Source organism: Aspergillus vadensis, assembly GCF_003184925.1.
Source record: "Aspergillus vadensis CBS 113365 unplaced genomic scaffold BO88scaffold_7, whole genome shotgun sequence".
Classification (NCBI taxonomy): Eukaryota; Fungi; Ascomycota; class Eurotiomycetes; order Eurotiales; family Aspergillaceae; genus Aspergillus; species Aspergillus vadensis.
Window position 1 is genome coordinate 945,102 of NW_020292045.1, and position 20,868 is coordinate 965,969.

Sequence of the window (20,868 nt, forward strand, 5' to 3'; positions counted from 1 at the left end):
TCTACTTCTTTTTTCCCTTCTATGGGAACTGTACCCTACAGAAGTCATTGGTTAACCAATCAATCTTATTTCTGGGTGAAAAGAAGCCCTGTCTTTCCACATACATGACTGTGTCTCAATGGCGTCGTATCAGTCTTGTTTCAAACCAGAAACGTATCATGCGGAATCAGGAGCACTCCATAGTTGACTCTGATCAATAGGTAATAAGGATATAAGCCTTGGAAAATTATTTGAAAGATTCTTATTCGTCAATAAAAATATATCAATCATACAATCCTATAAGCTAATACCCATACATGCTCATATAAACATCATAAAACATCAACCCCCTCATGCAGATACAGCTCCCCATCCACCTCCACCAGCAGTGTTGATTACAATGCGATCATGCGTCTTCATAGACACCGTGTTCTTTCCTCCAATGTTTACGACGCGCTCCACGCCCGTGTCCACATCCTTCGTAACCCAGAGGTTCATTCCGGGCTGTGCGTCCTCGCCGCCCTCGAGTCCGTACGGGCGGTATACACGCCTCTCAGAAAGAATAGACACTTCCATTGGCGAGAGGAACTCGATGTCTCTAACCACACCGTCACCACCAGGGTTCTTTCCCTTGCCACCGGATCCCTCCCGAAGAGTGAACTGTCGGAGCAGCGTTGGGTAGCGCTTCTCTAGAATCTCCGGGTCGGTGATACGCGTGTTGGTCATGTGTACGTGGATACCGGACTCTCCGCTCCAAGTGGGACCAGCACCGCTGCCTCCGGCGATGGTCTCGTAGTAGCCGAAACCAGGGATAGTCTCGCCGGTTTTGGGGTCGCGCTTGGAGTTGGTGCCGAAGGTCAGGTTGTTGCAGCATCCTTGGGAAGCGGCACAGGCGCGGAAGGCTTTCAGCACGACGTCGGTGATGCGTTGAGAGGTTACCACGTTTCCACCGACCACGGCGGCGGACTTGGTGGGTGAGAGGATGCTAGGGGAGGGAACTTGGATGTCGATAGGTGCCAAGCATCCTTGGTTGAGGGGCATGTCTGCGTTGATCATGCAGCGCAAGCAGTAGATGATGGCTGAGTGAGTGATGGCGATGGGTGCGTTCCATCCACCGTATACCTCCGGGCCAGTACCGTCAAAGTCGAATAGAGCGGAACCATCCTCGCCGTTAATAGTGACCTTCAGCTTAATGGGTGTGCCGTCATCCATATAGTCTACTGCCTCCAATGGTTGACCGCCGAACTTCTTGTGCAGATCTTTGAGAAGGTTGCGAACTGCTGTCTCAGCTGTAGCCTGAATGGCATACATGTACTTTTGAACCGTCTCAACGCCGTATTCCGCAAACAACGCTTGGATCAGCGAGATACCGCGGGTATTGGCTGCAATTTGTGCTTTCAGGTCAGACAGGTTATCGCTGACGCATCTAGCTCCGGAGCAGCCTGGGTACTGAGCCGGCTTGTGGACCAACAGCTCCATCATACGCTCCTCATCAAAGACACCATTGCTGACAATTTTGTCTCCCTCAATTGCAGCACCCTCCTGCCAGAGCTCAGTCGACTTCGGTGGCATTGAACCAGGGAGGATACCGCCAATGTCCGCGTGGTGGCCACGGGAAGCCACGTAGAACATGATCTCGGTGCCACCCGGTCGGTCGAAGACAGGTGTGATGACCTATCATTGTTAGCCGGGTCAAGATGAGGAGTGTTAGAGAAGTTGACTTACAGTGATGTCAGGCAAATGTGTACCACCACTACTAGGGTGGTTTGCGACTAACACATCACCGTCACGCAGATTACCGAGCCACTTCTGGTGCTGGTAGCGGACCGCAAATTGCATGGATCCAAGATGCACCGGAACGTGCGGCGCGTTAGCAACAAGACCGCCATCAGGAGAGAATAGAGCGCAAGAAAAGTCAAGACGCTCCTTGATGTTAGTAGAGACAGAAGTTTTCTGGAGCGTGCGGCCCATCTGTTCGGCAATAGACATGAACCGATGGCCGAAGATACTGAGCCGGATGGGGTCAATACCCGAGGAACCACCCTCAACACCATTGACATGAGGGAGCTCCTCGAGGTCGATGACTATGCAGGTCTCCAGAATACTAGCGACGGCATTCGGAGCAACCACGACGGTTTGTGTCTCGTCGATGATGACGGCAGGGCCGTGCACACGACTATTCTTCTCGAGCTTGTTCAATAGATACACAGGTGTATCGATCCGCTCAGTGTACCCGTCAAAGTATGCTTTCGAGGTGTTGTCCGGACCTCCACTGACATCCTTCAGGGTAGCCTCCCTCAGCTGTACGAGGGGGCTCTTCTCCGTCCGAACCTTTGAAGAGGCAATTGTGCGAACACGAATATCATCAACTAGAACCGATCTGTCAGAGTTGAATCCGAATTCTCTGCGGTGCCTGGCACGGAACTGCTCGAGGAAATCGGAGTTATCCTCAGGCTTTAGGATCATTAGGCTGGTATCTGAACCCTCGTAGCGCAGGTTAAGATACAAATCGTGGCGGACTTGGTCGGCCGAAAAGCCTTGCTCCTGCATGTCTTCAGTAGACGCCTTGATCATGTCCTCGAAGCGCTTGTCAAGTGTGGACTGAGAGGTCGAGTACTCCGTAGAGACCGGCTCCTGCGATTCCTTAACCACCTCAGCCAGCGCCAAACCATACGCCGAAAGGACAGATGAGAACTTGTGGATGATAACGCGGGAAATTCCCAAGGACGCTGCAACGGTACACGCGTGCTGACCACCAGCACCGCCAAAGCATGCCAGGTGGTGGGATGCAGTTTCGAAACCGCGAGCTTCCGTCAGGTTGCGAATGGGGCGGGCCATCGACTCATCCGCAACCTTCAAGAAACCTAGTGCCACCTCCTCCGCTGTGAACTCAGATTGGCCCTTTTCTTTTCTCTCGGTATTGATCTTTTGCGTCAGCTCGTTGAACAGCTTAGTCGTGATCTCAATGTCAAGAGGCTGGTCTTCATTAGGTCCAAAGATGTGAGGGAAGTATTCCGGGAGCAGTCGGCCGAGGAACAGGTTGGCGTCGGTAACGGTCAGAGGACCGCCTTTGCGGTAGCAGGCAGGGCCCGGATGAGCTGACGCCGATTCAGGACCGACGTAGAAGAGACCGTTGCGCCACGACAAAATAGAACCACCGCCGGCAGCGACAGTGTTGATGTCGAGCTGAGGAGACTGAATGAGAACACCGGCCACCTTGGATCCGAAGACGTGCTCGAGGTGACCGTCAAATCGCGACACATCGGTTGATGTGCCTCCCATATCGAACCCGATCACTGGGGTCTTCTCCTGAGGATCCCAGCTCGTCGCAGCAAAACCAACCACACCGGCAGCAGGGCCCGACAGGATCGCTTTCAGCCCGCTGAATCTGCGAAAGTCGACCAGCCCACCGTCGGACTGCATAAACTCAAATCGGCATTCGTGCTGCTTCTCGAGCCCGCCCTCGAAGCTAGCCGAAATCGAGTCAATGTAGGTTTTGATGACAGGTGTCAGATAAGCATCTGCGGCCGCAGACATGCCTCGGGGAACCACCTTGATCATGGGCTGGAGTTTGGATGACAAGGTGACCGAGAAGCCCATGCTTTCAGCCAGCTCCCCGATGAGGCGCTCGTGCTCAGGATAGGCGAACGAGTGGACGAGAGCAACCGAAAGGGACTGGTAACCCTTCTCCTTCAACTGTTGTAATACCGGGCGCACCTCCTCAATGTCTAGTTCTTGTACCACCCGGAACTTTTCACCTGTTGTTCCCTCCACTATGCGAGCATTCTGAAAGCAGTCCTTGTCGGCGAGGGGGTGGCATGGTACGACACGCTCGTTAATTTCAACCACTTGCTCAGGCAAAACTCCGGGTCTAGCCATTGAGAGATCGAAGATGTTTGGTCGTGATTGGTCGCCAATCTTCAGTAGGTCACGGAAGCCCTTGGTGGTGAGGAGCACGGACCGCGCACCCTTACGCTCCAGCAGTGCATTTGTAGCGACTGTGGTTCCCATGCGCAAGCTCCCAATGCGATCAAGTTTCAAGGGCTGGCCGCGCGGGTGTGACTCGCCGGTGACGAGCTCAAGAATCTGGCGAATTCCCTCCGTCGGAGCATCTTGGTAGTGACCGGGGTCGACGGAAAGTAGTTTGAGAATGATGTCGGGGCGACCCGGGACCACGGCGTGGACGTCAGTGAAGGTACCACCGCGATCGATGGAGATGGTGATCTTGTCTGACCCGGGCATGATGAAGGTTAGGGTGAAGAAGGATGAAGAGGAGAGGGGGAGGAGTGAGCAGAACAAGAAGAAAAGGGACAAGGGTATCAATGGCTGTTTTCAACTACAAGATGGATGGAGGGGCATTCCCCAGGTTAAAATAACTGGGGGATGCGATAAGCCATTCCGCTGTCGTCACCGGACCTCCCTCTATGTCCGCAATCGTTCATTGGTTGTAGATCACGTGTCGGCCCGGTGCACCCCCGGATCGGGGCAGCCGGACCGATCAGACCGAATGCGATAACGGATGCTGATAACATCCCAGATAAGGAACAGTTCTTATGATCCTGGCTCTTGGAGATGGAATATAGTGGGAATTGAATCTGTGTCATACTTCTATGTGTCAGTGGGATATATGGCCTGGTGCTAGGAGAATTGTCAAGTTACTGTATACAACAGGGATAAGTCACACCCCATAATATTCACTGCAGTACTAGTACTAGTTGTGGTGGTACACGGACTGCGTTGTGACAGAATATGTATCCATTCGACACAGCAGTTTCACGCACGACGAAACACCACGTTGACTCAACAGTATTAAGTACGAACATGGAAGACAAGCGATAAAAAATGTGCAACGAAATGTTCAATTAACCGTTCAATCTGGTCGATGTTAAATATACTAGAGGGTATTTCATTTCTTCAAAGTATTCTCAATCCAATCAGTATCCATATCAATGTCAATCTGGCCCAGAACCTCCTCCCACAGCCCAGGATCGTCGTTGACATCAAAGTTAAACGAGATTTCCTGCATCGAGGGGATGTCTTGCTGTGGGGTCCATGTAGCCTCCCCCGTCGGGTGATCGACTGCATTCTGTGACGGCGTTGGCTGTTGTGTGCTACTGGGAGTAACGGGCACACCCGCAGCGTCTCCTTGCTTGGAGCTCTTCTGACCAATAGACGATCGTAATTCAAGAAGGAGGGAGTGACGAGCAGCCAGGTTGGTGTTGCCCCGGTCAGCCATGCTGCGAAGCAAATTAATCGATATTTCCATCGCTCGGGCATTAGCAGCGTTGTATGGGAATGCGGCATTGACCATCACAAGTAAAAGTGCGGCAGAAAAGATGTACTCTCCGTCTAGATAGCCGTATGTGGCTGAACTTGGTGTTAGCGAAATGATCCAAGACATTTCAAAATGAATGACGAGTAGACGTACCAACCAAATTGTGCTTCGCTGCTGCATCCATTATAAGGGTGGTGGCTCGAGCTGCTGCCACACAGCTCTCAATCACCGCCACGGTGTTCTGCGATAGCCCTTCCTTCCAGTCCACGGTCGCAGACCCTTTATCTTCAGCATCGAGCCGGCGTTGAATCACATAGAAGACTAAAGGCCGTGCGGTCATGTTGACACAGGAATAAAAGTGCAAGAATATCGAGACCGACTCCCGATTAATGTGAGTACTTAGGGTGGAGAAGTCGATACGGAGACGATCAGGTATTCGTCGCAGCCAGTCCGAAAGCTCATCTGTAATACTCTGCACAGACACAAGCAAGTTGGAGCCAGACCGTGGCTTCTTGCGATAGATTTCTTCGTAACATGTCAATGGAGACTCTGCTTGCGGGAATGATGAGTTGGTCACATACCTTCGCCTATCCTACCCAATATCCGAGACAACTGTGTATAGTAGGTGAGGACGACCGATGGCCAAGGGACCACCTCGGTTGCGCTCTACTTAATGTTAGAAGAAACTTAGTGATAAAATGCTCACTACTTACCGTGGGCTGCGGCCATGTTGTCCCTATATCCTCATCGTGGATCGTGATCGGATTACCAGATTTGACGGACAGAAGTCTAGGAGGTGTTAGCAATTACTATGGGGGAGAGGAACGTGAGCCTTACCGATCCAGACTATACACCGACCACCAAGCCCGCCGACGACGATTCCGATCTTCTTCACTAACCTCTGGGTCAAGGACCTCCTGGTGAAGACCCAGTGAAATAGCCATGCGAAGAGCAAGGCCGATCTGGATAACCTGCATTAGCGGGGGAAATCGTCATATGAATTGAACTTACATAAAGAAATGCAGCGTCTCGACGATTGAGATTCTGCATATAATACGCAACGTAGCAAAGAACCTCCACAAAGAAGATAGAGCCTTCCTCGTGAATGTCGGGTAAGAAGCGCAACGCATGTTTGAAATATTTGAACCCAGGAGGCCCGTCATCTCCGGACCACTGGTTCACCGAATACATCAGACCGAAGGCTATGACCAGTAACACCTGGCAGTATACTAGACACGACTCTCGATTGAGTGCATCGGGAGGTTGGCTGTAAACGAAGTGGAGCCGCTCTTCGAAATCATGGGGCTGAATCAAGGAAAATATTGTCCCAATATAGACATACTGTACCCAGTAGAGTCGTTTGGCGTACTCGAAGGGGGGCAGTTGGGGTAGAACCCGAGGAGCTGAGCGACGCAGAGACAAAGGATCATCATACAATGGGCGCATATCCAATGCTAAATTGGTTGATGAGGGATTTAGGCGTTTCGCCAAATGGGTGGTGGAAGATGCTCCAACATAATCTGTCTATTGATCAGCTCAGCTACGCAGGTATCGGGACATCAAGACAAGCTCACGATGCTCTCCTGACCGATTCAAGAAGACATGACCGGTCTCATTGTACCACCAGTCATCTCGCTCGAGAGGAGGCACTTCCACATTATTGTAGGAACTGCTCTGGATGGCTGCAGGGGGATTAGGGAGAGATGGAGGGCGACCTTCATCTGCAGGAATAAATAAATCAGACAATGCGACAAATAATCATTTCAAGAAGGATTGGATTGCATACATACCTCGACGGCTGGCCTGAGCCTGAGCGCGAAGTTGATGAAAGTAGCTAAAGAATGTTGGTCACCTGCTCAGGCATCCATTGCGTTCCTCTCAGGCTTCCAGGCTCACCTTTCGGGAATCGAGACGCGCTTCTCAGCTTCCGAGTAGACACACTTATGGCCCACCTCTGCGCATGCAGCACATGGATAAGGTGGGTTGCCAGCACACCGGGTCTTTCTGTTGCGGCATCGGTTACACCTACAAAGGGATATTAGCTGACTAGTCTAGAACCCTAGCATATTATTGCTGACGCACGCGACCATTGACCGTCTCGCGTTGGGTTGGTGCTCTGTAGCTCGCTGCTGCAGCCCACCTCGTCCTTTTCTCTGAGCCATGGCAGAACGAACTGCTATTGATAGATCACAATCACCATGTCGCACACTCTATTGCAGGGGATTGGTGCTGTCCGAAGCACTTTAGGCTTGCTGTTGCGGATGCTGTCCACGGCTGGAGATGCCGATCAACGTCCACAGTACAGAGTATAGCGGGGATGAGAGGGACCAGACACGTGGAATGGATCTCGCCAGGTTTAGAGAAAGAATGGCTGGGATACACACTGATCCAACAACAGTGATGGTAGCTCGGTCTCCACCCAATAAGTGTACCTGTGGTGGACGGTAGGCAGTTGGCGCCCAAGCTGGAAGGCTGCTCAATTCCCGCGCGATCGGCCTCTCCACGTTCAAGCGTGAGATGGACTTAAGGCAGGCTAATGTGCAGGCAGAACTAAATGCCACCCCTCAATAGGTTGCTATCTTCATCCAATCCTACGAGTTCATGGAAGGTGCTGATGACTTTGCTGTGGTCAGACGACTTATCTGCCGTTACATTGCGCGACCCCACACTGTGCTGTGTTGCAAGCCAAATAATGCTGGAAGCAGAGTGGCCGCACCTCGGCCCGACCGACAACGGACCCCCCCTGAGGGGCACCAATTCTTATCACGTAATTACTTGGTGCCATTATTCACACCCAGGCACTGCCGGTTTAAAGTTCTGGCCTGAATCCACTCGTGTGCGGGTGCCTGGGGACCTTTTAGACCTGTCGCGCTTCTGTGAGCCCATGACTTCACTGCCGGCCTGCTCCGATTCATTTTCTCGACTCGGGATATCGCGGCTGTGGGAAATGGAAGATGATGATGTGTTTATCCCGACAGAGTGTCATCATCAGTCGATATAACCAAAACAGCGTCGCGTCCACAGGAACAGAAAATGAACCAGCATTCTAGCTTCCGCCATGGGAGTAGGCGCCGTTGCAGTTATACTGCTCGCCTTGCTGACATTCCTTCGCGTCCTCCGCAATTATAGCCGTCTACGTGCTATCCCTGGTCCTTCAGCCGCTGGATGGTCGGACTTTTGGCGCATATATGTTCGCAATAAATCTCACTACGGTCGGCGTCTGTCAGGTCTTCATCGAGAATATGGCACGGTTGTGCGGTTGGGGCCGCGTTTCCTCAGTGTCGCAGATGGGTCGATTATAGGCCGTCTAGACCAGGGGGTCGATGAGGGGGTACGTGTTAAGCTTGTATTCGAACGACATTTGCTAATTGTCACAGTCACCAGAACCCCACTATAGAAATGCGATACCCTCGAATAGCGTCACCGTCAGCCTGGAGAATATTCAGACAACGCATTCTACCTGGGAATGCTCTCATGGTTTACCGGAGTACGAAGGAGTAATCGACCCGTCCACGAAACAACTCATCAAAGCGATACGAAGATACCGTGTCTTGGATATAACCTCGTCCTTGCGCATATTTGCGACGACGTTCATAAATCAGCTTACCACCGGGGGTTTGTTGCAGGCGAGGCATGACAACATGGGAAGAGGCAGCCGATGGTTGAGTATGTTCTCGACAATCGAATTTATGCTCATCCGAAGCCCGGTGACGGCACTGAAGAGAGATCGCGGACGTCGACTAGCAACATGTGCGACATTGCCAGTGGTAGCGCCTACTGTTTCCGTCGAAGGGGGCGATGCAGTTAGCTCGAATAGCCCTTTGCCCATGCAACAACCACCGCGCGACGGAAGCCGGACGAGGCCAAATTCTAATGGTGCCCGTGGAGGGCACAGTGTTGCCGGCACATTCGTGTCGTTATTTTACTTTCTACTGAGGCACCAGGAGTTTCTTGATAGACTTAGGTTTGAGATAGACACTGCATTCGGTGTTGGATCGCTGTCAGACATACCCCGATGGAGAGAACTAAATAGGCTGTCCTACCTTGATGCCGTTCTAAAAGAGACTATGCGGTTGTCGGTGAACTTCGAAGAGGAGATCAAGGCACCAGTAGATGGTGTTATTGTTGCAGGCTACCCAATTTGCAAGAACACAATCCTAATGTGGAACTCCCATGTTCTACACTTCGACAATGAGACGTATGGGAATGATGTTCATTCGTTTCAACCTGAACGATGGCTTTTGGCAGATGCGCAACAGCGAAGCCGAATGGAGCAGGGATTGATATCCTTCAACCGCTGCGTGCGCGACCATCCAGAAGCCCAGGTGGCCTGGCTGGAATTGAAGAAAGTCGTTGTGTTAATCCTTATGAAGTTCAATGTGAGTATATAGAGAATGTATACTGCAAGCTCATCACTGATTAGGAACTGCAAATAGACACAGCTTCTTCATGCCGCAGAGCCTAGCATTGACGCCGACGACAATTTTGCTCCGCCGTCTCTTATGGTTGGGTTCACCCCAAGGGTTCCTGGATATTGAGGTACCAGCTTGGCAACGCATAACTCGTGCATTCTTCTTTTTGCTTTCCAGACCATTGGTGTCGTTTCGCCATCTTTGGATTTCTACTTCTTTAGCTAAGATACCCAGATAAAGCAATTGCCATACAATCTTTACCTCCGTTCACAGCATTACTACCTATCCTATGTGATATCCCATAAAGACACACATAACAGAATACCACAAAGAGATACTCTATACCAAGCTTCTAATACGACGAGCACTCCCTACAAGCAATGCCAAGACCCGGGACGGCGCGTACAATCGCGAAGCGCCCGCTTACAGGGCTCATCTACTCCTACATTGGCATCCATCCAACTAATAACCCCAGCAAAACTCCGAGATAATACTCATAAACTCCATATTGCACTACTATACTACCGAGCATAAAATTACCTCCAAACCACAACCTCTCCCCAACACCACATCCCACCCACACCACCGCAGGATAGCTCCCCTACTCATTCTCATCGACGCCAATCTCCGTCGTCTTGAACTTCCTCGCCGATATCTTTCTCTTGAAGAGAATATCCGCCTCACGATACGACCGATGCTTCAACTCCGGCAATCCAAAGTACGCTCCAACCCACACCACCAGCGCCGTGCACCCCCAGACGTACCCGCACTTGCCTGCCAGGTTCCATCCCGTGGTATTCAGCATCCGCGACGAGAGATAAATCATCGGGATTTCAGTGATGTAGTACGCGGACCGTCCGACGGCTGTACTCAAAGCGCGGAGTCGCACCGACGATGTCTCGGAGATAATGGTGTACGAGATGGGACCTTGTGCGCCGGCGTAGACCACGGAGATGATCACGCCGAGACAGGCTTGTGCGTAGTTCGTCTTGTGGGTCTGTGGTACGGAGGCGATGATACCGAGGATGAAGAGGAAGGTGATGTTCGTGGCGGTGCCGTAGAGGAAGACGGTGCGTCGGCGGAACCACGAAGTCAGGACCCAGGAGACGGCGTTGGCGACGAATTGGAGACAGGTGGTGATGAGGTTCAACTGGAAGGATTTGTCGGCGGAGATACCGGCCTCTTTATACATATACAAGTCAGAGAGAGATTCGGCCGTGAGGAAAGTTCAGGATGTAGAATGGGGGACTCACGCTCGAAGAAATAAGTGGCCTGGTTCGCAATCAAGTTACCCGCAAAGTTCTGCGACGCATAGATGAGACAAGTGATGATTGTTCGTCTGCGATCGGTACCCTTCCAGAGATCGAGAAGCGTGGGATTACCGCCCGTTTCCTCTTCGATCTTGACGGTACGCTCGATCATGGCCAGGGATTGGTGGGCTTGTTCTTCGGTTTTGGCGCCCAGGCGTTTGATGGATTTTAGGGCCTCTTCTTTGCGGCCGCGACGGATGAGCCACCAAGGGGACTCGGGGGCGAAGAAGAGGAGGACCATGAGGGGGGTCTAGAGATGATTGATCGTTAGTGGTTGTTGAGTTACGGCATTGGAGGAGAGGAGTATACCGGGAAGATCCACTGCAATGCGAGTGGTGCGCGCCATTCCCACTCCGTAGTGAGAGAGTTATAACCGTAGGTGGCGCCCGCAACGATGATGGAACCAATGGACCAACTCATTTGCAGGGTGGCCGTGACTGCAGCGCGAAGGGGCAGAGGGACGACTTCACTGGCGTAGGCCGGGGAGTTGGCGATGAAGAAACCCCATGGGACACCTTCTAGGGCTTGACCGACCACGAGGAGGGTGAGTGAGTTCGCCTATACAGAACGGTGTTAGTTGAGGTGGAATTGACATTCATGTAAGCAGGCCACCTACGAAGAACGAGATAAAAATCGTCGCATTCATGAGAACAAGACCCAGCATAGTCGTCCAGCGGTATCCGATCTTGTTAGTGATCGGCCCGGCCAGATACACACCGACGAAGGCACCGCATTGGCCAGACTGAAATAGAGCACTTTGCCATTTGGTCGGGATGGCCCAGACACCGGGTGAGGTTTCGACGCCGAAGACCTTGGAGAAGTGATCGAGTGCGACGAAGTTGGTGTTGAGGAACATGTCGAAGGATTCCATGACCTACGAGAATTAGTATGTCAGCACATGGCAATTAATGTGGTGAATGAATGTAGATAGACTCACAATGGTGAAGCACATGAGGAAGGCCCAGAAACAAGCCCAGGGGTACTGCTTCGCAGCCTCCCAGACACCCATCTGATGCTCGTAATTCTCGCCATCGAAGGCTTCATGCATCAGATCGGGGTTATCCAGAACCTCAGACTGGTGGATGTCCACCTTCTCGGTCTGAGGCTTCTCATCCCGCTGCTCGGCGACGCTTTCAGCCGCCATCTTGTCGGATATCAGGGCTCAACCACCGAGTGACTTAGGAAGAGCTACGAGAGGTGGGGAAAGAAAGTCTCAGAGAGGGGAAGAAAAGAAAAGCATCGGCCAAGAGGGCGGGATGAAGGTCTTAAATTGACCTGACTTGATTATTCTACCCCATGTAACTGTGTGACCTGGAAAGTGAGTGCCGCCCGGCGTTTTCCCCCTTTCCACCACAGCCCAGGAATAAGCAACCCAGCAAGGGAGCAAGTGAAAATGCAGGCCCTCGACCAAAAAAATACGAGCTAAATGAACTCAAATTGAGACAAGTCCAGGTCACTAACGTGGTTGAACATGTGGTTGCTTGTCTCCACAGAATTACCCCATTGGTCCGGGACGAGCAGGGCTAATGTACGGAGTTAGTAGTTAAGGACCACCAACATTACCCAGCGGTGACCAGGTTTGCGGGGGAAATGCCAATTGGAGATGCGGGGCCCCAGATGACTCCTGAGATTCCCGCATGGACCTCGATTTCTGTCATCCTCGGCTGGTGGTTGGCGGAATATCTCACGCCACAGCGCGTTGGGATTGGTTGTGAAGCCTTTAGCTAGGGGGCGGCCAGGTTACAAGCCAGCCCTTTTGGTGTCACTCAAATCCTCGCCATAGGAGGCCTTGCTTGATTTTAGCTAATTCCGGGCAAGATATTAACCACGCGACACGTGTGACAGGATTAGTTCAGTTCTTTGACGTTGGATAATGACATGGAGTGATTAAGTCTTTGCGTTGGTCAAATGGTTGTAATAATGAATGATCTGTAGGTAAAATGCAGCGATGCTAAGAATATACCAAGCCCTGCCAAGTACTCATTAAAGCCCCCTACCGTTTTCTAGGCTTTTCTGCCGAACCCTCGGCTATGTGCAGAGAAAAGCATTTTCAGTCCCAGTGATGATTTCACCTTTTGGAACTGCTACCTAAATAAGCCACTTGTGATACATTGACCAAGCTTTGATTTACGCGTGACTTGGTGGTTGCCACTAGCTATATTCAGATGGTCACATTTATTGGTTGCAGTAGTAGCTGATTCCCCGTGGATAAGCAAGCCGCGGCTGGCTGGATTGGATACAACGCCACCGTTCGTTCCTGTAAATCCTGGGCTTCGTACACAGGGTATTCCAGTCACCAGTAAGCCATACCTCTGTGTCACCAAATGTCGATAGTTGCGAAGAAGACATAGGTAATGTGTCATTGTTCCTTCCCTAACACCTGTCTCGAAACCTAAGTCAACCCAAATACTCAAGTTAATCAACAATACTCGAAGAACAGCAGTATCTAACCGATCACCGTCCAGACCCGGCTAGGCGCGCCTCATTAGGCAAGGATGAAGCCTATCCGGCCTAGTAGGTGATATAGGATCCCGCCACCTGCGGACTAGCGCAAACGTAACACAGACCTTAGAAGTCACCACCAACCACAAGTCAATCCAGAGACACTGCATTGCGGACATGTGAATTTAACCGAAGCTTTTAACAGCCCGATGCTGGCGCCGCATTCTGACAGCTCAACGGTAGCTTACCCCAGCTCCACGTGCGTGGGCTTGCGGCTTTAGGAAGCTTTCGAAGCTACTGTACGTCCTCTTTTTCCATTATTGCGCCACCGTACCATGGGCATAAGGCGTTATCTTCCGCGTAGCGGAGGACAGAATCGTGCGTCAGTGCCTTGGTATGAGCTGAGCTTCGTCGGGCTCAGCATACCCTTGTCGCTTTTCGCACCCTACAAACCAGATTCATAGCATGAGCGCTCCGACCGAATGATAGATTATATCCTGCCTGTAGATGGATAGTGCACCTCGTTCAAGCAATTTCCCAGGTTTCATAACATTCTTCGGCTAATATCTGATGTAAATTAGTCAAGTTTATTAGACATTTTGCGTAATCGAAGTCTGACCTCTCAATATGGTCTGATTGGACCGAAATAAATTATCTCTACTTTCCAGAGGCGCTACTGAGAAAGTTGCGTTGCTGATGCTTTGCTTTCGGTTCAATAGGGCTAGAATGGTTGGTGAGCTCACGTGGCTGTTATAGTTCACCAAAGTCCAGTATATGTAAAGCCCTGTAAGGAATCAGAGAGTGAGTATGTCAGCTGACGGAAGAGCTTTCATTCTGACACTGCATGCGACAAGCTCATTGCGGTCTGGATTGCTATTGTGCGAATAGTGATTGATATAATACACCGTTGTATTACCAGCGAAGTGACATGTCTTCATAGGGCAGAATCTCCAGTTGGCAGATGGCATTCATGCCTTGGGCATGAAACATAACATCGAACATCCGCAAGGGATGACCATTTCTGCATCCTTCAACTACCTCAATAGCCTAGACATACGCAACTTTTATAATCAACCCTCATCTTTCACTTACGAATCTCACATAGCTCTCATGTCCAAGGATTTAGACGTTAAACCATCGGAGGTTGAATTCCTCGAAACGCTAAAGGAGAGCAAATACTCTGTGGTATTCAAAGTGCGTTTCCAGGAGACGCTATGTGTCATGAAAGTGGTAAGCCAGCACCCCCATTAATATACTACAATCTCACTTAATTAAAGTACCACGATCGGGAGCCAAACGAACTTGACCCTCCCGACCGCATAGTCAACCTCTTCATCTCCGAATCCACCGCCTATCATCGACTAGAATCCAAAGGCCTATGCCAGAGGGGCGTTATCCCAAACTTCTACGGGACAATCAGGAAGATCCAACCGGCTGATTGGCCAAATCTCCACATGTTCCTTAACGACAAACTACCGCCAAATGCTGTCCTAATTGAGTATATTCCAAACCTGAAGCACATTGATCTATCCAACTACTCACCACAACGCCTGGCAAAACTCCGTGAGATTCTCGACGATATTCACGCAGCGGGGGTTCTTCATGCTGATCCGAAGCCGCGTAATATGATGGTTTCTCTAGCGGAGGAGGAGGAGGAGGAGGAGGAGGAGGAGGAGAGGGTACTCTGGATCGACTTTGACTCTGCACAGACGTTTTCAGAGTGTGGTGATCTCTCGCCGAGACAACGAAGATGGTTCGATCAGGAGGATGAGATGATGGATTATTTTGTGGATGCGTTGGTAAGGCTTCGTGGTCTGGTTGTTTACTGCTTTTGTTTGCTGACTGTGAACAGGCGAGAGATTTCGATGAAGGGAAGTTGGATCGCACGATTTCGTACTATTATGAATGGTACGTGTAGATAGAAAAGGTCCTACTTGGGCTACACTGGCAGTATGAGAAATTGTTGCTCTGAATAGTATCTTGAATATATTCACTAGTAGGAGTATTCACGTTGAATGGTTGGTCTTTAGAACTATGTCAGTATCATCTTCCCAGTGGAACACAAGCATCGGAGATTCTAAATCTAATATTATATGGCCTTGCGATATGCCTCTGCTCCTGCAGCACGCTTATTTTACGAAAACAGCAGACCGGCAAGATGAGGTAGTATGCTGTTTCGGAAAAATACGGAATGAGTGTGTTTACTAGTATCACGTGTAGCCCAACTCGGGCTATACCGGAAGTAACAAAGCGCACGCATACACTGAAACATGACATCCTTGCAAGTAGTAAACGTGATATAATTAGTTACAGGGCAGTTTCTTTGTCATTGATTCATTCATATCTTCTTCATTATATATGTCTTAGTAATTTCATCACATCTCAATGAAACTGTGCTGTGTCCAGTCTGGCCAACGCTATGGGTATCAACGTGAAAGAGTGCTATTTTTGGTAGTCGTGTGGTGGCCATTCTTCATGCAGCCCAGGCGTCCTTCAGCACCTTCTGCCCCTGAGCCAGTGTTTTCGCGGGAACCTCCCCCAGCCATTGTGGCTCGAGACGATCAAGGTTCGCCTCGATCTCCCAGGCGCGGCCACCCTCGACATACATCGAGGTACCGTTGAGTGAGTCGTCCACGAGCACGCCAGCAGCCACCTGGGCCACCTGGAGAGGGGAGCTGATGGGAAGGCCCTCCTCCTCCCATCGGTCGCAGAGCTTCTTTGTTACAGCCGGGTGAGTCTGGGTCATCCAGGGGCAGATGGTGTTGATACGGAGGTTGTGCTTGTAAGGGGAGATGAAGTAGGGGCGCAGGGATCGCATTAGGCCTTGCACGCCGTGCTTGGCTGCTTGGTAAACAGACACACCCGGGGTTTCCTTGAAACCTGCGGCGCAAGAGAATAATGTAATGGAGCGGTCTACTCCAGGGCCACGGTTGTGGCGGAGGTAGGCACCAGCGAGACGAACGACGTAGAGGGTCCCAGTGAGGTTGACGTCAAGGTCTCTGGTGGATGGGGGCTTTTCATTGTTAGCAGGATCTCTCAGTAGGTAAGTTGTGAGGTAGCTTACCTCGCGCACAGCCTGGAGGCTTAGGGCATGGTCAAACCAGTTCTCCTTTGGTTCCATACTGCCAGCAGTAACAACGACATGGTCAATGCGCTTGTAGGTCTTAAATGTGAAGTCGAAGAGATTAAGCACCGATTGGTAGTCCGTGATATCAGTCTCTTGGAAAGAGGAGCGCGGAGGCTTCGGGGGGCCAGAAGGGTCCCAGTAGACAGGCCATTTATCACGGCACTTCTGGCTCAAGAGGGCACCGGCGGTAGAATCAATGTCGCCAATGATCACGTAGGCGTTGTTCTCACAGCAAAGCTCTACAAGACTGGCGCCGATGCCATTGGAACCTCCTATTTCAGGCATACGTTAGCATTGGCGATGTGAGAATCGCAAGACTCGTTTCGGGAACCACGTACCCACAATGAGAACAACCTTTTCCTCCAAGGCTTCCCGGGTGATGTCAGGATGGAATTGGGTGATAGGGATGGCCGAATTGGAGGACTGAACAGGCTCAGTGGGGGCGATCATTGTGATAGGTTCGATAAGGAGAAGAAATAATTTGATACGAACTAGAATAGAGAAGGCAGGATGGAAGCATGGATTGAGGCCAACAGCTGGGGTTCGAGGGGCCTTTTAAGCGGCACGACGGACGGATTGACTCCTAGAAGACCTGTCTTTAGCATCTTTAGCACGCCTCTCCCTACCTTGCAGGGGACGAAAACATGTGGTCTTAAGCCAATGAAGATGCAGGAAGGAGAGCTGCTTGCAATTTGGGACTTCTGGGCCTGGTGGGGTCTGTATCGGGAAAGTGTAACTGTCGATGAGAGAGCGGGATGAGATAGGCGGCGCAGCTGCACCAAAATCGGATTTCGTTGGACGATGCTGAGGGGAAATCCACCATAAGTTTGATTCTCCGCCTGCCAGACGTCTTATCCACAGTGGAACAACTGATCGGCGATTGCGGGGGGAGGATGAGGGAATCCGGGGAACATCTGGAAAAGTGGGTTTGTTGCTCGAGATGGATGTATACCGAAGAGAAGAATGGCAGAAAAGATAGCAGTTGCGGATGGATAGGGAAAGTAAGGGGAAGAAGACGAACAAAAGAGAGAAGGTTAGACGATTCGGAGTGCCTAGCAAAAGTCCCACTTGCTCTCCGTGGATCTTGAGTTTCCCCTCTCGGATGACCCCATTCCTATCCCCGTCTCCTCCCATTCATCCAAGCCATTCCGATGCCTGGTGCATGTACTCCTCACTATTTTCTAGTCACTACCGGGGTTACTGCCTGCGTCGGGAATAATAAGATAACCACATACTGCAGTGTCTACGCGGACCCCCCTCCTCCTCACCACGGAACACGGAAATGCAGTCACCCCTCTTTACCACAATGTAATCATGGATCAATATCCCCTCGAGCTACTCAGCCGTCCTTGGTTAGCCTCCTGCAATCGGTTGGCATCCCGTCAGCCACCCTCTGCAAGCCCGGGCCAGTCAACAACGATACACAGTAGAGGTGGCTGAACTCCATGCCGAGCCGATAGAGAACAGCCAGCCACGGAGCAGCCAGTGCAACCTTGCACTGTAGCCTCGACAGTGTTGGCGTCGGAGCAATGCAGGGGTGTACTGCTCGAATCAATTGATTAGATGAACCATAACCCGTTACGGTTACCGAGACATTTGGATGCCACTGAGGATAATATACATGATTGGTCGAGGGCGGATTTAGCAGGATGCCGAGACATCATCCCAGCAACGGCTGGCTATGCGTTCCATTTGAGGTTGATAGGCGCAGTGACGGCCTATCACAGTAACAGGCAGGTATTGCGCGACACCACTACCAGTGCTGCCACTCGGAAATGGTCCTCATTTAGCCTTTCATGCCATGGCGCATCCTGTCGTGGCCTGTGCGCAATTGAGTTCCGTCTCACTTTAGCTTTTGAAACGTGCAGCCCGCTTCGTAGGAGCTTACACTCGACCACTGGACCGCCCATGTCTAAGCAATTAGACGTATTGATAGACTTCAACTGCATCAAAACATAGATGTGAAGCTGAAGGCGCGAATGGTGATGCAAGAGGCTTGCCGAAGCAACTGTGGCAATGTCAATCGGGAGGACTCGATGCCAGTACAGCGCTAGGACTGATCACGGAAAAGCACCATCCGGGGCTTAGTCGGGGTCTGCTAGGACCTTCATTTCCAGCCAGCAGCAGCTAATCCCGGACGGTCATCCCGCCGGATGGACCTTGCCTATCTTGTTCCATCTTGCAGCATCTACGGACTACCGTACTCCGTAGGGGGTACTTACATGCTGCTCTACGTTCACTTGAGTGCAGAGGCCGTTAAAAGATGGTAGTGATCGGAGAAGAGAATGAGGAGATCGATAGGGAGGACGCAGTAGTGTGGGACTGGATCAGCCGAAGATTCCGATGGAATCGCATCGATACTTCGCCGCCTGTACTTTTTCTCGTGGTTCCCCACTGGCTCCACTAGGCAATTGCAAGTACACAGCATGGGAAGCAGACAACAGCTTTGTGCTCAAACCCCTCGCAGACCCTCTGGATGAAGATCGATCGGCTTAAGCATAAAACATTTGCCACCCCCAGGTCTGTCCAAGTTGATCCTTTTTATCGTCGGTTATGGTAGCCGAAAGTGGGTTACGGAGTATACTGGTAGACAATTCTCAAAGGGGAGCTAGAGGGATGATGTCTATTGTTTGAATCGCTAGAGCAGACAACTGACCAGTTTGGAACCGCCGGAATGGGCTGTCGTCGGTCACTAATCGGTTAGCTATTGGGCTATAGAGCATAGCCCGGCAGAGACTAACTAACGAGCCGATGGCTCTTCATCTAAAGCCTGGTGACATTAACCTAAACCTTCGAGTGTCATATTGCCAGCCAGATGGATGTTGCGGGGATATGTGCCCATTCAGTAGCACCCCGTGATCTTATGGCGCTATGTGCTCTGCACCTAGAAGCTCTGGCAGTTTCGCACGGTCTCGCGACCGGCAGAGAGGCCATTTTAACTATTCATTACTTAATGAATGATCGGCCACAGTGAGGCTAAGAGTGGCTTGTCCTTGCGTACTTTGATGCCTTAGGCATCACGTGATAAACACGGCCGTTCGCCGATCGGGCCATCGGCGATCCATGACTACTGCCTTAGGCGTGTGCAAGAGTTCCTCATAGAGCACATTCAGCTTTCCCAGAAGCCTGGACCCCGTTGCTTATGAAGATGTGAGCCATGGTAGAGACATGCCAGAAGTAGGCAGCCGATGGGGTTACATGATGGCATGGTCTACGTCACCACCCGAGCATCCAGACCCTGCCGGTTTATAAATGGCTTACCATGTACAACCCTGGATGACATATGCTGGATTTAATGGCAACTGCTGTTAAAATGAACGGCTTGTCCAGGTGCTTGGGAAGACATATCACTCAACACGCGAAAACACCTTTCTTCAGGAAGTGCAATACGACCCCACTACGTCTTTCTGGCGTTCATCTCCGAAGATACTCAGACAAGAGCTCAAAATACAACGGCAACATGACTACTCAACCTCCCAAGAACGAGATGGTGTACATGCCAGGGGTAATGTCACCGAGTCGATCGTTTGGCGTATTCCGTAAGGTCCTTCACACTGGTCTGTACTCGCAATTTGTGGCGATGGAAGTCCCGGTCAACGGCGAAATTGGTGACGAGGTAAGCTATTCTTCCCACGAACGACTATTGTGATTTATGGAATATTAACTATGACTTCCAGATTCATACCGTCGATCAAGTGTTGATATTCACCCATGGCACTGGCAAGGCAATCGTTGCTGGGAAGGAACAAGAGGTCAAACAGAACGATGTCGTCATAGTCCCGGCTGGCACTCAACACCAGTTTTTGAATATCGGAAACACGCCACTCGAAGTCGTCACCATATACTCCCCGGCTGAACATGACCCGCGTACAGTACATCAAACCAAGGCAGAGGGCGATGCACAGGAAGAGGCTGGCGAGGATGAAGCACCCGAGTGGAGTCAACGGAGCAAGTCGGAGAACGAGAAGATTGGGCTGGTCAAGCCGCCATAAGCAGGGAACGGTATATGTTCAAACGATCAGTCGGATGTAGCTACTCGGAGTCTATGTTCTTGTGAACAATTGGCTGAGATGATTGTAACACACGGTGCCACGTCGACATCAGCGTAGTCAGACGGAGCCTAAACAGTTCTAATCGAAATCGATCCAGTACCTTGGAGTTCCAGAGCCTGATATAGGGGCTGAGTCTGAATATTATCTGATGCTGGAGTCGCCGAGAATCCGGGTCGGTAATCATAGACGTAGACAATGCTGTTTTTTTTTTTTTTTTTTTTTTTTTTTTTTTTTTTTTTTTTTTTTTTTTTTTTTTTTTTTTTTTTTTTTT

The 20,868-nt window shown here is 50.9% G+C and overlaps 6 protein-coding genes across 6 annotated transcripts; 3 read left to right on the forward strand and 3 right to left on the reverse strand.

Annotated features, from left to right (window-relative positions):
- Positions 1–330: 330 nt before the first annotated feature.
- On the reverse strand, positions 331–7,416 carry BO88DRAFT_452335 (5-oxoprolinase; the record flags this gene model as incomplete). The annotated part of the gene is made up of 12 exons (XM_025710686.1): positions 331–1,653; positions 1,705–4,305; positions 4,949–5,346; positions 5,408–5,779; positions 5,836–5,920; positions 5,968–6,043; positions 6,092–6,216; positions 6,266–6,774; positions 6,829–6,975; positions 7,045–7,088; positions 7,151–7,279; positions 7,337–7,416. The coding sequence occupies 12 exons, from the start codon at positions 7,414–7,416 to the stop codon at positions 331–333; spliced, it is 5,889 nt and encodes a 1,962-aa protein (XP_025564610.1).
- Positions 7,417–8,233: 817 nt separating this feature from the next.
- On the forward strand, positions 8,234–10,031 carry BO88DRAFT_403753 (putative cytochrome P450 monooxygenase). Its single transcript, XM_025706439.1, has 2 exons — positions 8,234–8,585; positions 8,632–10,031. Exons 1-2 carry the CDS (start codon positions 8,313–8,315, stop codon positions 9,643–9,645), a joined length of 1,287 nt encoding a protein of 428 aa, XP_025564611.1. The 5' UTR covers positions 8,234–8,312; the 3' UTR covers positions 9,646–10,031.
- A 142-nt stretch (positions 10,032–10,173) lies between these two features.
- BO88DRAFT_362885 (putative MFS maltose transporter) lies at positions 10,174–12,329 on the reverse strand. The gene is made up of 5 exons (XM_025703928.1): positions 11,914–12,329; positions 11,593–11,850; positions 11,286–11,534; positions 10,920–11,226; positions 10,174–10,848 (listed from the first exon to the last, which is right to left on the reverse strand). The coding sequence occupies exons 1-5, from the start codon at positions 12,118–12,120 to the stop codon at positions 10,268–10,270; spliced, it is 1,602 nt and encodes a 533-aa protein (XP_025564612.1). The 5' UTR covers positions 12,121–12,329; the 3' UTR covers positions 10,174–10,267.
- Positions 12,330–14,456: 2,127 nt separating this feature from the next.
- On the forward strand, positions 14,457–15,336 carry BO88DRAFT_480172 (uncharacterized protein; the record flags this gene model as incomplete). Its single annotated transcript, XM_025712118.1, has 3 exons — positions 14,457–14,648; positions 14,696–15,217; positions 15,271–15,336. The coding sequence occupies exons 1-3, from the start codon at positions 14,529–14,531 to the stop codon at positions 15,334–15,336; spliced, it is 708 nt and encodes a 235-aa protein (XP_025564613.1). The 5' UTR covers positions 14,457–14,528.
- Positions 15,337–15,750: 414 nt separating this feature from the next.
- Positions 15,751–16,995, reverse strand: BO88DRAFT_434344 (putative 3-hydroxyacyl-CoA dehydrogenase; the record flags this gene model as incomplete). Its single annotated transcript, XM_025709473.1, has 2 exons — positions 15,751–16,817; positions 16,884–16,995. The coding sequence occupies 2 exons, from the start codon at positions 16,993–16,995 to the stop codon at positions 15,892–15,894; spliced, it is 1,038 nt and encodes a 345-aa protein (XP_025564614.1). The 3' UTR covers positions 15,751–15,891.
- Positions 16,996–19,842: 2,847 nt separating this feature from the next.
- On the forward strand, positions 19,843–20,691 carry BO88DRAFT_442872 (cupin domain-containing protein). Its single transcript, XM_025709987.1, has 2 exons — positions 19,843–20,161; positions 20,223–20,691. Exons 1-2 carry the CDS (start codon positions 19,859–19,861, stop codon positions 20,535–20,537), a joined length of 618 nt encoding a protein of 205 aa, XP_025564615.1. The 5' UTR covers positions 19,843–19,858; the 3' UTR covers positions 20,538–20,691.
- Positions 20,692–20,868: the final 177 nt, after the last annotated feature.